Genomic DNA, 14341 nt, shown 5'->3' with positions numbered 1-14341 from the left:
ATGTCTAAACCATCACACACTCTCCTCAAACTGTGTGAGGGTAACAGACTCGCGTCTAACAGACTCGCTTAAGTGGTTTCTGACACTGTGTGACACAAAACAGGCAAAAGTACAAACAATACTTATGCTCTATATGATGTTAATACTGTTTTTAGCTTTGCTACGTAGCATCTTTGCCCATTTTTATAGCGTCATACAGTGTCAGAACCTACTTCAGCAAGTTATTAGAGATGGCTGAACACTCCCCCTGGTTCGAGGAGAGTGTGATGAATTGGGCATGTAGTTAGCACCATGCTAACTGATGCTACATGAGCTTTCCTTACTCGTAGGTACTGTATATTAGCCTTGTAGCTTCACAACTAAAGAATTAGCCAAACTAGAGGAAACCTTGTGTATGTAATTAGCTGTAAAAGTGGACAAAAGCACATGACGTAGCTAGAAACATGCATTTTGAAGCTCTAAGGTGTACCATTCTACCATTTGTGCGCTCCAAAAAAAAACAACCCCAAAACACCACAGACGGCTATGTTTACATCTCGGCGGTTGGCAATGTTGAAACTTGGTGGAATCCCCCCGAAGAACAAGCCAGCAGTTATTGTTTCCTGGAAAGGGACAAAGGCCTGGTAGTGCATACCCATACAGCTCCTCTGTGGTCTGTAATTAGAAGACATGCTGGGACACTCCAGATGTTTCCAGTATGGGTTCACCTGTATGTGAGTCAAACAGGCCGACCAGGCAGATCTTCCTTAAACACGGCCTTGCACCAAACTACGCGTTCGTCCGTCTCCACCGGCGAGGCCTGCCCACCTAGTGGAAGTGGTTAGTGCGGGTTTGGGTGGAGGCAGAAACCTCCCATGTTAAAACACTAATCTTCACAGGAGAAACCTCATAACCTCTCAGATCAGCAGGGAAGGGCTGCTTCCACTAACACATCTATAAACTGTGGGCTGGGAGGCCTTTTGGAAAACTTCTGCGTGCTGGAAATCGGATTAGAAGGCAGAGCTTTTCAAATACAGTCATAAATTTAGTCATTTTTAATTTGTTAATGGCCGTCTTCCAACCTCTCCTAATCCCCTGCAACCAAACAATGGGCCTTTAAGAATGGTGTGTTGTGTGTTAAGCAGATCTGTAAGACCTTCAGGGAGATTTAGTAGGTTCTGGAGTGGGGTGGTGCACTGCTCTACTGTGCAGCGGCACCTTCATAAATATGGCCTTCAGAAAATGTCTGCATAATTAATTATTTATATGGTCATAAAGTCATCCAAAGTCGTTTGCTTAATGTGTATTGCTAACGTTAGCATTGCTAAAACTGTAGCGGCCATCTTACAGGCTGAATTTTGTCCTTCTTCTCTTTTAACAATGAGAAGCACATACTTCGGTGGGCTTTTATCAATAACAGTAGGTCAATAAGCTTCTACTGCCGTAGCAGCATTAGCCCCGTAGCTCAAGCTAAACGCCCGACACCAAACGTGTGTTGGATGATCGACTACAGTTGGACTGAAGGTGAAATTAAACTACAAGTCCTGCAGAACCTCTAATGTGCGCTAATGGCAGATACGTAACACACACCCTTGAAGGCCCAGGGCAGCTCCACACTGTTTGTGTACACAGGTGTGCTGCTGTTTGACTTTTCCCACTGAGCTCACACTGGAACACACTCGCCACAAGCAGCACGACCAGCAATGACGTCATCTTAAACCTAGTCAGAATAGTGGATATTCCATTTTTATATTTTGCTAATCTTCATATTGTCATAAAAGCCTCATATCTCCAAAACAGCAGATTAGCTTCTAAGCTTGCAATGGAAGTCAATGTAAAGAGATTTCGTTCCAAGTCATTTTGGAGCATTTTCATTGGTCCATTTATCCTGAAATTCTGACACATGCTGAGGAACAAATGCCAGATTCGCATTACGGAGAAAAATCAAAAATGCTAAAAACGGAGATACAAGTTTTTTGCCCAACTTTAACTTTAACTGTTTTTTTTTTCCTTTAAAAAGTGTTTAATAAATTTTTATCCTTAATTTTCTTCCCAATTTGGCCAATTTCTTCTCATTTCTTCGCCAGTTACCCAACCTGTACGTAATCTCCTCCCTCCTGCTTAAAATAACATTTAAGCATCCAAATTGGTTCTTTGAGTTCTAATGGTTCTATGTGGGACCGCTGCCTTTACTAGAGAACCCTTAAAGAAACAAAACATAAAGCGGACGATGACACTGGAATAAAGCTTTATAAAAGTTGATGTAGGTTTATGTCAGGTGTGATGAGCGGGTACTGTAGGCCATGTCCAATGGTTGTATTGTCCTACACAGCACTGCTACCAGGCAATTTTAATATATATGAAATAGTCGTGTAGTTTTTGTGAGTTCAAGAGGCCTAGGATGGATGTTCTAACTAGTTTAGGACGCTAACAGCTGTATCCCACGATGCATAGATCTGGGCTTGCTCATGCTATGCTACTTTGCACAACAAACAGGGGCAGTAAAGGCTTTTCTGAACATCTGGAATGCTGAGTCTCCTCCTTGCGTCGTGTGCGATCTATGGAGAACCTTCAGGGCTCCCAAGCCAACAGGCCTGCAGGGAGGACACAAGGTTCCACTTCAAACCTTATACTTCTGCTTCCCGCTCTCACTGATCACACAGATGTGCTGAGAGAGAGAGAGAGAGAGAGAGAGAGAGAGACAGACATTAGCGCTCATTCTGTGGGAGCACACATCTGGGTCCATGCGTCCCACAGAACACTCAAAATAGCACCTTTCACCGTCTTTCATTGTCCACTCACATTGAACATAGATACTGGATAATTCATAGTAGATACTAAATAGTTCTTAGTGGATACTAAATAATTCTGAGTATTTACTAAATAATTCATAGTGGATACAAAATATTTCATAGTAGATACTAAATAATTCTTAGTGGACACTAAATAATTTACAGTATTTTCTAAATAATTCGTATTGGATACTAAATAATTCATAGTATTTACTAAATAATTCATAGTGGATACTAAATAATTCACAGTAAATACTGCATAATAATTCATAGTGGATACTAAATAATTCACAGTAAATACTGCATAATATATCATTTATAATAACCTATAGTAGTCACTCAATAAATCACTGTAGATACTAAATAATTTATAGTAGTAACTGACTATTTCACAGTGAGTACTGAATAATTTATAGTGGATAATGAATAATGCACAGTGGATATTAAATAATTCACATTGGATATAAAATAATGCACAGTGGATATTAAATAATTCACAATGGATACTGAATAATTCATATTGGGTACTAAATAATGCACAGCAGATAATGGATAATTCACAACGGATCCTGAATTATTCACATTGGATATTAAATAATTAATAGTGGAAACTAAATAATCTGTCTCTTTAAAATGGAACAATTAATTACGCCTCATCTGAGATATGACTGCATTTACACTTTACTATCAGACATTCTATCACTGCAGTAAGACCATTACTGTGGGTCAGTGTGAAGCTTACATTGAGATCTCTGAAGTACTCATTGTAATCCAGAGCGTAGCCGACCACAAACCGGTTCGAGATCTCGAATCCAACATCTGGAGCAGAGAGAGGCGGTTGCAAAGAAACACTCCTGAGATAAACCTTATTGATCCTAATTAGCATCTTTTAAAGGAAGAGGAGGAAATGAAATTACTTACAGTCCGGCAGACACCCCGAGCTATTCGCCACTCTTTTCACCAGCAAACTGCAACAGACATAAAGAAGCGCTGTGAGCACAAGAAGACATGAGATCCTAACCCGTAAAGGAGCTCGGTCATGATTACTGATGGTTAGTTTCAGCTTCAGTTCTCAAAAACCTGAGATCTGAGCAGTCATTCAGACTGGGTTCCCTTACAGTGGTGGTGAATGGAAGCAGGCGTTGGTCGCCATGACTACAACACAGATATAGCCACTGTTTTATATCCTATCCAAACCCACCAGTGCAGCTACACAAGTTTTATATGGAATGATGATGATGATGATGATGGTAAAATAGTGAATAGAGAATCTCAACTAATCCAGGTTTCTTTAGGGACTACTTTCTGTAGCTGCACTACACCCTAAAGGCAGCATGTATCCCTCCACCATTTTAATGATCTGGTTTTAAAAGCAGGTTCTAGAGCCGAACTCTTCTCAGAACTCTGGTAGAACAGTGTCTCAAGCATCAGGCAGCGTCTTCATCACCATTAGGTGAAGAACTTTCTGTGAGGAGCTTTTATTAGAGCTTCAGACGTCTGCTTTCGTTCTCCTCCACTGTAGAACTCCAGCTCTGACTTGGGGGAGGTTATCTAGAACCCAGCGTTTCACACCAAACCCCCACTCTAAATGAGTTTGTTCATTAAATTTTAACTGTAAAATTGGAATTCCCCTTAAAAACTGATTTATTTGTTTGATAAAATAAATCCAAATCTGTCGTTATGATTGATGCAGATGTTCAGCGTCATCATAACATCATTTATCACATGATAATTACACCTCCTCAGCCCCTCAGATACTGCCATAGACTTTTGAAGATATTGGACAATGTGTTGTAAAAATGAACTATACTGAGCACAGCAATACACACACACACACACACACACACACACACACACACAAACACAAACACACCCTGCCACTCTAATCATGTTGGGTCTGAAGGCTCGGACATGGGTCAGTAGAGTCTTCATGGTTTTCCCCGTGTCCACTATGGCCTGCAGGGCGGGAGGGAGAGAGTTCATAAAGATTTGTTTAACTTTACAGTACAGCACACACTCACACACACACACACTCACACACACACACACTCACACACTGACACACACACTCACACACACACTGCTGACACAGTGCATTCCTGTTCGCTGGCCCCCTCTCCCTGTGTGTGTGTGAAATGGTCAGGGCAGCTGTCTGAGCACTGTCTGCTTTCTGCGTCATTAAACTACTTATGAATGTATTTGGACGCTACTGTATTTTTATAGCTGTCTGTGGCGTCGTTTCAGCTGGAGGTGTTCTACAGTATAGCGACTGCAGAGTATAGCAGCGTGTAGCAGAGTATAGTAAAGGACAGCAGAGTGTAGCAGAGTTTAGTACAGTAGGACAGAGAACAGTACATCAGAATACAGTACAGTATAGTACAGCAAAGTATTCCAGAGTAGCACATTGTAGTATAGTAGTGTGTAGTACAGTAGAGTATTGCAGTGTAGTACAGTAAAGTAAAGCAAAGGGTAGTACAGTATAGTAAAGTGTAGTACAGTAGAGTAAAGTGTAGTACAGTATACTAAAGTGTAGTACAGTAGAGTATTGCAGTGTAGTACAGTTTAGTAGAGTAAAGCAGAGTGTAGTATAGTATAGTAAAGTGAAGTACAATAGAGTACTGCAGTGTAGTAGAGTACAGTAGAGTGTAGTACAGTATAGTAGAGTACTGCAGTGTAGTACAGTAGAGTACAGTAGAGTGTAGTACAGTATAGTAGAGTATAGCAGAGTGTATTACAGTATAGCAGTGTAGTACAGTAGAGTATAGCAGAGTGTAGTACAGTATAGTAGAATATTGCAGTGTAGTACAGTAGAGTATTGCAGTGTAGTACAGTACAGCAGAGTATTGCAGTGTAGTACAGTATAATAGAGTGTAGTACAGTACAGCAGAGTATAGTACAGTGTAAGAGTGTAGTACAGTACAGCAGAATGTAGTACAGTAGAATGTAGTACAGTACAGTAGAATATTGCAGTGTGGTACAGTACAGTAGAGTGCAGTGGAGTGTAGTAGAATATAAGAACGCAGTGTACAGTAGATTAAACTACAGTGAGGTATAGTAGAGTACAGCGGAGTGTAGTACAGTATACAACATTCAAACTAATGCAAATGATGCAGCAATAACATAAATAACATTTACAGGACTGTAATTAATAAATACCTAAAATTATGACCAAAGGACATAAAGAGCAAATCACAGATAAAGTTCATGTAAATGAACCTAATGTAAATGCTCTTCTCTGAACCTGGCATGGCTGGGTCTGGGCTTGGTGGCCCCTTAGAAACAGAAGAACTCTGAACCAACTCAGTTTACCCTGAATAAAACTGGGCTGTTTACTGTGCCGCGCCGCCGCCTGCGCTCACAGCGATAAGGGAATAATGATCTACGCCAGGATGATTGGGTCAGAGAGGGCAGCATAATAGCCGCTGTAATGAGATGAGCTCGAGTGGACGCTGAAACGCTCACTCGCAGTGGAAAAACAACATAATTGGTCCTTTAAAGGATGCAGTCCGTCCGTCCGTCCGCCCGGCCCGCCCTCTCGCTTCGGACGACATTCAAACACACACAGAGCTGAAAGGAGGACCACAATAAACATCAAGAGCTTACCTCCACGATCAGGACGTTCTTCAGTGGACAGACACAGAGAGAAAAGATCATTAACGGAGAGCATCAGTGAACAGAGTATCATCATAACGGATTACATTTAGCACAGGACATACAAAACCATTCACAATGCAGCTGCGTTATGTGTACAGAACCATATTAATAGATGGCAGAAAGCATGAATATTAAACATGCGAAAAAAACAATACTGTAATTCTCTTATTTAATAAAAAGTCTAATAAAAATGGTCAATGATAATATTTCCATTTGATCATGTTATCATATTAGTCGGAGCTGCTCTACATGTCCTAATGTAGAGCAAAGCTTCCCAACACACACACACACACACACACACACACACACAGAGACAGAGAGATGGAGTAGGGTGGCGTTGGTCAGACAGAAACGTGCTGCTGCTTCTGGACGGATGTAATCTGATTTGGACGTTAAGGTCAGTCTGTCTGAGCCGCTCTCATCAACAAGCAGCAGCAACAACAACAACAACAACAACAAACACTCCTCTGTTTTACTACATCACCGCTGTCCACCAGCGGGGAACCCTCAAGGTGTTCTAGGTAGCTTCAGAGAAGGCCTAATGAATTCTGGGAAGTGCTTTTAGACCATTGTTAAATCCTGGTGGCAACAAAAGGGTTAAATCTTAAAACGTTCTCCAATCAGAATTGTAGAGTCTTGCTTAAAACCAGCTCTCCCATTGGTCGGGTCTTCACTGGTAGAACTGAAGCTAAACTAACCACCAACTAAATCAGGAATCAACCAGTTACATTCAGAATTACGGTGCGTGGAACCAGTATCGTCTAAGAAACGTCGCTCTAGACTCTAGGTTCTAGACAGCACTGGAGGACAGCGGCAGCGGCTCTGTGCAGGTTGAACGGGCCCTTTAATATGACTTGAACCGCGATTCGAGCGAACTTTTGACTGCTCCTACAAAGAATGACACACCAATCTGAGATTCCTCACACGCTGATAAAGTGGGAGCTGCAGGGGCGAGTCAGGTCTACACACACACACACACACACACTACTCCTATGTTCTGACGCCCAGTCCGCTGACCTTTGACCTCCGAGATGGATGTGGCGCTGACTCAAAGGGTGCTGGACTACCAAACCTCAGATAAGCGCGGACCACATCCTCCTGGGTCTCAGCTACGTCTGAGAGATCTGAGAGAGAGCCAGATTTACCTTTAGATTAACCCTTAGAAGTCAGGTACGGCTCACTGATAGTAGCATAATAGCAAATGCCTATTTTTGACTCGATTAAAACGAGTGGAAAACGGTGTGGAAAGTGCCGAGTCTAAACTTTTAGCCCATCCCACATCAGTGTCTAGGCCAATTAGATCGGAATTTGGCATCAAAATAATTGGGAAGGACCCCAAAGTAACTCACAGATGACGTTTTCTTAGACTAATGCTGGTTGAACCTGCTGGGTCATTAAGTTGGGTCATTTTCACAGTGCTGGGACAATGTTAATAGGGTAGTGTCGTTGTAGCCCTGCCAAAGGGTTAATGACCACAGCAGTAATGGTTCTCAGTGCGAGTTAACAGGGCAAAGACAGGCAAAGACATCCAATGATATGAATAGCGCTAACATGAGTATGCACACACACACACACACACACACACACACACACACACACACACACACACACACACACACACACACACACACACTCTCTCTCTCTCTCTCTCTCTCTCTCTCTCTCTCTCTCAGGGAGATAATCACCATTGGGAAATGCTCTGAGCCAGTTAGTAAGCCCCTCTTATCCTATTATACGGGACTCAGCTATGATAAACCTTTGACAAGCTAATTTCTCTGTCTCGATCATCTCGAGCCTTAAATAACAGGACCACACCTAAATGTAGGGTTGTTTGATTCTGCCTGAATTTTTGGTGTCTTTGCTTTGTGAAGTGAAGCAACGTCCAGACATTTTTCTTGTTATACGGGCTAAAGAGCCCATATCCTTCTCTTCCCTAAAATCAGTTTGCTGTAACTCGCTAAAATTAGCTGTATATATCTCGCTGAGCGTCAGCTTGGCTACGACTTGCTGAGCGTCGGCCTGGCCACGACTCGCCGAGCGTTGGCCTGGCCACGACTCGCCGAGCGCCGGCCTGGCCACGACTCGCCGAGCGCCGGCCTGGCCACGACTCGCCGAGCGCCGGCCTGGCCACGACTCGCCGAGCGCCGGCCTGGCCACGACTCGCCGAGCGCCGGCCTGGCCACGACTCGCCGAGCGCCGGCCTGGCCACGACTCGCCGAGCGCCGGCCTGGCCACGACTCGCCGAGCGCCGACTTGGCCACGACTCGCCGAGCGCCGACTTGGCCACGACTCGCCGAGCGCCGACTTGGCCACGACTCGCTGAGCGCCGACTTGGCCACGACTCGCTGAGCGTTGGCCTGGCCACGACTCGCCGACGTTGGCTTGGCTACGACATGCTGAGCGTCAGTTTAGCTATATTGGAGTAACTGTCTCTACTGTCCAGAGAAGAAGACTTTCTACTAGATTTTAGAGGAGCATTGCTGTGAGGATTTGATTGCATTCAGCAACAAAAGCATTAGTGAGATCAGGATGATGGATGATGATGATGATGATGATCACCACCCTACCTCATCATCCCCAACTCTTTCCAAAAGTACTGAATGGAGCTCCAACACGATCATTCCAGAGAACACAGTTGTTCTACTGCTCCACAGCTTCTCAATGCTGGGGGGGTGGTTTAGTACAGTACTTCTCTACCGGGACTAAACAAGCTGTGCATGTGTGTGTGTGTGTGTGTGCATTTGCACATCTCTGTCAGCAACTGGTGCAACCTGGTGTATACATATAGTGACTAAGCACAGGGTTTTCGGATGTGACCCAACTCTGGGCTGCTTTTAACTAAAAATATTTTTTTATTTAAACTGTGAGTGTAATTTATCACGTTACCATGTAATTAGTCATGTAATTAAACATAATTACAGGAAAACAACAGTGACGACTCTACACTTCTAAGGGTTAATGGACGTTTACTGTCCCACAGATAAGATGGCTTTGATTGCCCGCCTGCCTTTGATTCCTCACGCTCTTCTCTTATCACTCCCTTATCACAGCTATTTGTAACACTGGATGGACTTCGTCACCAACTGTCTGCAATCAGACAATGGCCGATCCTAATTAATGAGCAAATTGTTTATTGTCTATTTATTTTTAACGAGAATGAACCAGAATTCATCATGTCCTCACCTTTCCACTCAGCACAGACAGACTCTCCGCTCCGATTATCTGGAGGTCCTGCGTCGACTGGTCATTCTAGTTCAGAAAAAAACACACAGAAGCTCTCAGAAACCTCAGACAGGCTATAAGAAGATAGCGACAGGTTTCGGGAAGCAGTTTCCTCAGTACTACTGCACTGTACTAGCTGGTAGGGTGGACAGACAGGAACATCAGAAGCCTTGTTGGACTGTAAAAGACCTTCAGGAAGCCTGATCAGACTCTGGAGAGGTGGAGCACTGTTCTACTGTGCAGCGACTGCTCCACTAATATGGCCTTCATGAAAGAAACATCAGAAGACGACATTTTCTAAATCCTTACCATGAAAATAACTTTCTGAAGAGCCATCTAAACATCTTGATGCATTCTGGGAAAAACTGTCCTGTGAACAGCTGAGGTTAAAATACAACTTTTTGGGCAAACATCAGACCTTCTGTAAAATTAAAAGGCTGAACATCAAGAGGAACAGGATAGCCATGGCTCTCACAACCCCCTGACCCAAACATCACAGTACCGCTAGAACCACCCAGGTGGATCCACAAGCTGCACAAGCCCTCCCTTTCTCCTCACACCCAACGGCTGAAGGAGGATGCTCTGTGCTGTATCGCCCTCTGCTGCCGCATAAAGGCACTGCACTGGACAATCTGATCTGCAGAGGGCAGATCGGCTCTGGGCCTCCGTCTCTGTGATAAAGAAGACTTGGCTTCGGATCAGGGCGAGCGTGATCCGACTTCAAAGCGAAGTGTTTCTCTGCCAAGACCAGCGTGAGACGCCGGGCATGAAATCAGAGTGTGACGGCGATTTGAAGAGTCTGATTGGGATGGCCTTCACTTCGCTGATGTTCGCTATCTTTCTCGATGGCCTACTTCCACTCAATATGCCTCTATATCTGATTGAAGTGTAAAGAAACTGGAGATAAAAATGAAATGGGATGAGAAACCTTTTATGCCATAGGGGGTTTCTTTGCACTGCCCTATAAGGGCAGTATATGACCACAGTGAGACACATTAGCGGTCAGTCTAAGGCTCAATTTTGCATTAGAAGTGGAAAGGACATACCTCGCCTGACCAGAGGTTTCTGACTCCTTGCCGTCTTTCCACAAGACCTGTGAGTGTGTTGTAGTCTCTGGTTGCTAGGGCGTTGCTAAGTGGTTGCAGCGTAATGCCCGGTGGTTGCTATAGGTTTGCTAAGTGCAAAACATTATGGTTGGTTCCTGCCGTATACTGTATAGTTCCCCCCTTGTGTAATCTAAACAGCTCTGACCCTTCAAGACATGGACTCCACAGGACCTCTGAAAGGGTCATATGGTATCTAAGTGGTTGCAGTGGAATCCCAGGTGGTTGCTATAGTGTTGCTAAGCACGAAATGTTGTGATTGCCACCTGTCTAATATTGCGTAGGTTCTTCTTGTGTAATCTATACAGCTCAAGTGGTATCTGGATGCTATGGTGTTGCTAAATGGTCCCAGCGGATGTTCTGGAGATGTTCTGACCCAGTCGTCTAGAACATCACAGTTTGTTTTTGGTCAAAGTGTCTCAGATTCTTACGCTTGTCCATTTTTTTTGCCTAATAGAGCCACTCCTGCTGCCTAACAGGTGCCACCAGAACCAGATAATCAAAATCATTCAGTGGTCTTAATGATATGGTTGATTGGTGTACATTTCCAAGGAGATACATGCTGGACGATGCTTCTTACCAGGTAGCTCTTCAGTCGTATGAAGTCCACCCTCATAAGGAGAGACTTGCTGGAGTTGCGGCTCAGGACTTTGATGCGCTCCACAAGGTCAGCGCAGAACTGATAACCCCCCTTCAGCACACACAGGACAACGATGTCACGGTCTCCCAGGTCATCCATGATGTTCCTGGCCAGTCTCTCCGTCCTGCCACAACAACACGGCACAATCCAAAACCCAGGAAACATCAAATTTAAGCCCCAAAAAAAACCTGAGCAAGGGGGTTTCACAAGGCTATATACGTGGGCCTATTTCATTCTAATGCAGATCATCCCTGTTTCGAAGACACAGCCGATCATGACTGACCATGGAGTGAACGCTGAGCTTTGCCCAAGGAAGCTACAACAATAGGCTGCTGGGTTTGGGGTTCCCAGAACTAAGAAGAACAGAGATAATGTTACCTGTCCATGATGACACCGTGTGGAATATAGACACAGTCCAGATCTCCAGAGTAATGCTCTGGAAAGGTGAAAAGGTCCAGGGGATACCCAGGCCAGCTGTCAGGGATCTGTTGATGACGGGACATACGAATAACCAGGTTTGCTAGCCGAAAACAGCTCTCACTCAATTCTAGGCTAGGTGAGGCATTCCACCTCTAGAACACTGTGCCAACTGTTAAGCATGGTGGTGGGAGCATCATGCTCTGGGGCTGTTTTGCAGCCAGGGAAACTGATCAGTCGTCAGAATTCTGACAGAAGCTTGCTGATGGCGGCCAGAAGTGTCCGGTCAAGGTGCAACTTGCCAATTGACACTTAAATGAATATTAGGTGAGCTGCATGAATATTCATGAGCCTGTATGTTTACTTTTGACCCTAATATTTTTATAAAATCTGCTTAGCTGCTAATGCTAACTTAAACATCATCCGATACTGTTACAGAGTGATTATTATAGTCTGTTTTTCAACAATATTCTGATACTGAATTGTATCAATGCCTCCCAGCCCTGAACCGTTCCTTTAAAGCAATAGTTTGGCCAAAATTCCAACAAACATGATTGATTACTGACCCCACAGATGCTAGGCTAATGCTGCTAACAAACACTGGGCTTTGACTGTCACCAATCTCATCTCTATCACTATGACTATGGCTGAATATATTTATATATTTGTTTCATCAATCTATTAAAACTGTACTTTAGAGACAAACACTTTTCTACAGAGGTGATATTGGTGACAGTCCAAGTCTAGTGTTTGTTAGCAATGTTAGCCTAGCATCTCCTACTGTAAACTGAAGAAGCACAGGTCAGATAGCAAACCTGATTTAGCTGATCGACTGGATTTGGGGTGACTGATCAATCATGATCATTAGATTTTTTTGCAGACGGTTCCTTTAATACTCTGTCAGTTGGTTCCGAACCCCTCCTTTAAAGTCTGAACTGCTCCTCATTCCTCAAATTCAATCAAATTCAATTTTAAATAGCAGCAAATGTGATAAAAACACGTTTCAGTTTCGTTACCAGTAACTTTGCTCTAAATTTAGAACAGAAATATTCACACAGAAACAGAAAACTACCACTTTTTGCTGCCTTATTTGCATATTGCTTAGCAACTAGGCTGAACTGCAACTACGTGCCAGTTTGAAGCCTTTCTTGAACAAGTTTCAGCTTAATATCAATTAAAAGTGTAAAAGACTGCAGGTTTGTTTACCACGATGCCTCTGTCTCCGCTGCCCGGGAGTTTGTTTACCGACAGTTCTGCCATGTTGGGTCTCCCTCTCGGAACTGCTCCCCGGACCCTCCTCACCATTAGCGGTAAACGACTCATGAGTCATTTAGCTATGTCCGATTCCTGTGAGCGAATCGATTCCTAATTTTTTTAGTGATCCCACGGATTTGAATAGTCGATCTTTCGACTCCAGAGAGTCGTTGTTTTGAGCCGAGTCTTTTGAATCTATTTCGCCACAATGAACAGTTTAAAAGTTTCTCAGTTCAGTTTTTTTTTGCGCATTAAAGAATATTATTTTTAGCTAATTCTGCTAATTTGCTGAGGTGGATCTTTATTCGAGAGGGAAAAGCTCGTATTCGATTCCTTTTCTGAGTTCAATTCAATTATCGTCTGCTGATTCGCTCTTTTTCCTCATTTTGGAGCTTTTTTTTTTTTTTACTACAAAATAGTAAATTTACTACAAAATATTGATGTAAATAAAAGCTTTTTTTATTTAATAAAAAATGATAATATTTAATATTTTTATTGATTTGATGTTAGTACCTTGAGATGATTTCTGCGAGTTAATTTATCAACATGTTGACATTCATGTGGGCCAGATTTGGCCTGTAGGAAAAAAAATAATTAAATTAATTAATTAATTAAATAAATAAATATATATTTTAATTCTTCTTATTATAATAAATTATTATATATTTTAATGTAATCTTTATTTAAACATTTTCTATTTCTTACTTATTGTCTAACATTTGTCTTACTATCTTGTAATAATGGCTGAATAAAATGTTTATTTTTCGAGATAAAAATTGCTTGAGATTTCTATCTCAAAATAATGACTTCTTGTCTCTACTTTTTGACTTAGCATCTCAAAACATTGACTTTTTATCCAAATTATGACTTATTATCTTGAAATACTGAGAATGTCTCCAAATTTTGACTTAGTATCTCCACATCATGACTTATTTTGTCCAAATGTTGAGATAGTATTTTAGAATGATGACATTAAATTAAAAAAGAAAGCCATTACTTTTTGCTTATAGGTCAAGAAGAAATTACCTTCCATAAAAAAGAGGACCAAATACACTTCACTCACAGTGCTGAAACATGCTGGATGTGCTGACATGTTCTGCATGGTAAGAAACCTAGAACACGAGGACTTTTTGCACCTGAAACTTTTTCATTATTTCAGTTTCGGCTTTCCGGATGACCAGACTAACACCATGCCCTGCCTTGTCTTGGATTCCCTATTAGCATCCATCAGAAGGAAGTAGGAGGACACATTTCTGTGAGCATCTCTGTGATTTTCGCCT

General features: G+C 42.6%; 1 protein-coding gene across 1 annotated transcript; it reads right to left on the bottom strand.

The window, feature by feature from the left end:
- Positions 1-2221: 2221 nt before the first annotated feature.
- prtfdc1b (phosphoribosyl transferase domain containing 1b) lies at positions 2222-13099 on the bottom strand. The gene is made up of 9 exons (XM_072687025.1): positions 13014-13099; positions 11769-11875; positions 11331-11514; positions 9609-9674; positions 6375-6392; positions 4645-4727; positions 3693-3739; positions 3514-3590; positions 2222-2647 (listed from the first exon to the last, which is right to left on the bottom strand). The coding sequence occupies exons 1-9, from the start codon at positions 13065-13067 to the stop codon at positions 2600-2602; spliced, it is 684 nt and encodes a 227-aa protein (XP_072543126.1). The 5' UTR covers positions 13068-13099; the 3' UTR covers positions 2222-2599.
- Positions 13100-14341: the final 1242 nt, after the last annotated feature.

This window comes from Salminus brasiliensis, chromosome 9 (assembly GCF_030463535.1).
Source record: "Salminus brasiliensis chromosome 9, fSalBra1.hap2, whole genome shotgun sequence".
NCBI classification, from domain to species: Eukaryota; Metazoa; Chordata; class Actinopteri; order Characiformes; family Bryconidae; genus Salminus; species Salminus brasiliensis.
The sequence above is the reverse complement of the archived record's forward strand: the minus strand, read 5'-3'. Positions and strand labels throughout refer to the sequence as shown.

Excerpts from the sequence above, each read along its gene's own strand:
- prtfdc1b (XM_072687025.1), bottom strand. The coding sequence starts at position 13,067 with ATGGCAGAACTGTCGGTAAACAAACTCCCGGGCAGCGGAGACAGAGGC. Across the intron at positions 11,876-13,013 it reads GCGGAGACAGAGGCATCGTG|ATCCCTGACAGCTGGCCTGG; the intron begins GTAAACAAACCT and ends CGTCATCAACAG. Across the intron at positions 9,675-11,330 it reads TACGACTGAAGAGCTACCTG|AATGACCAGTCGACGCAGGA; the intron begins GTAAGAAGCATC and ends TTTCTGAACTAG.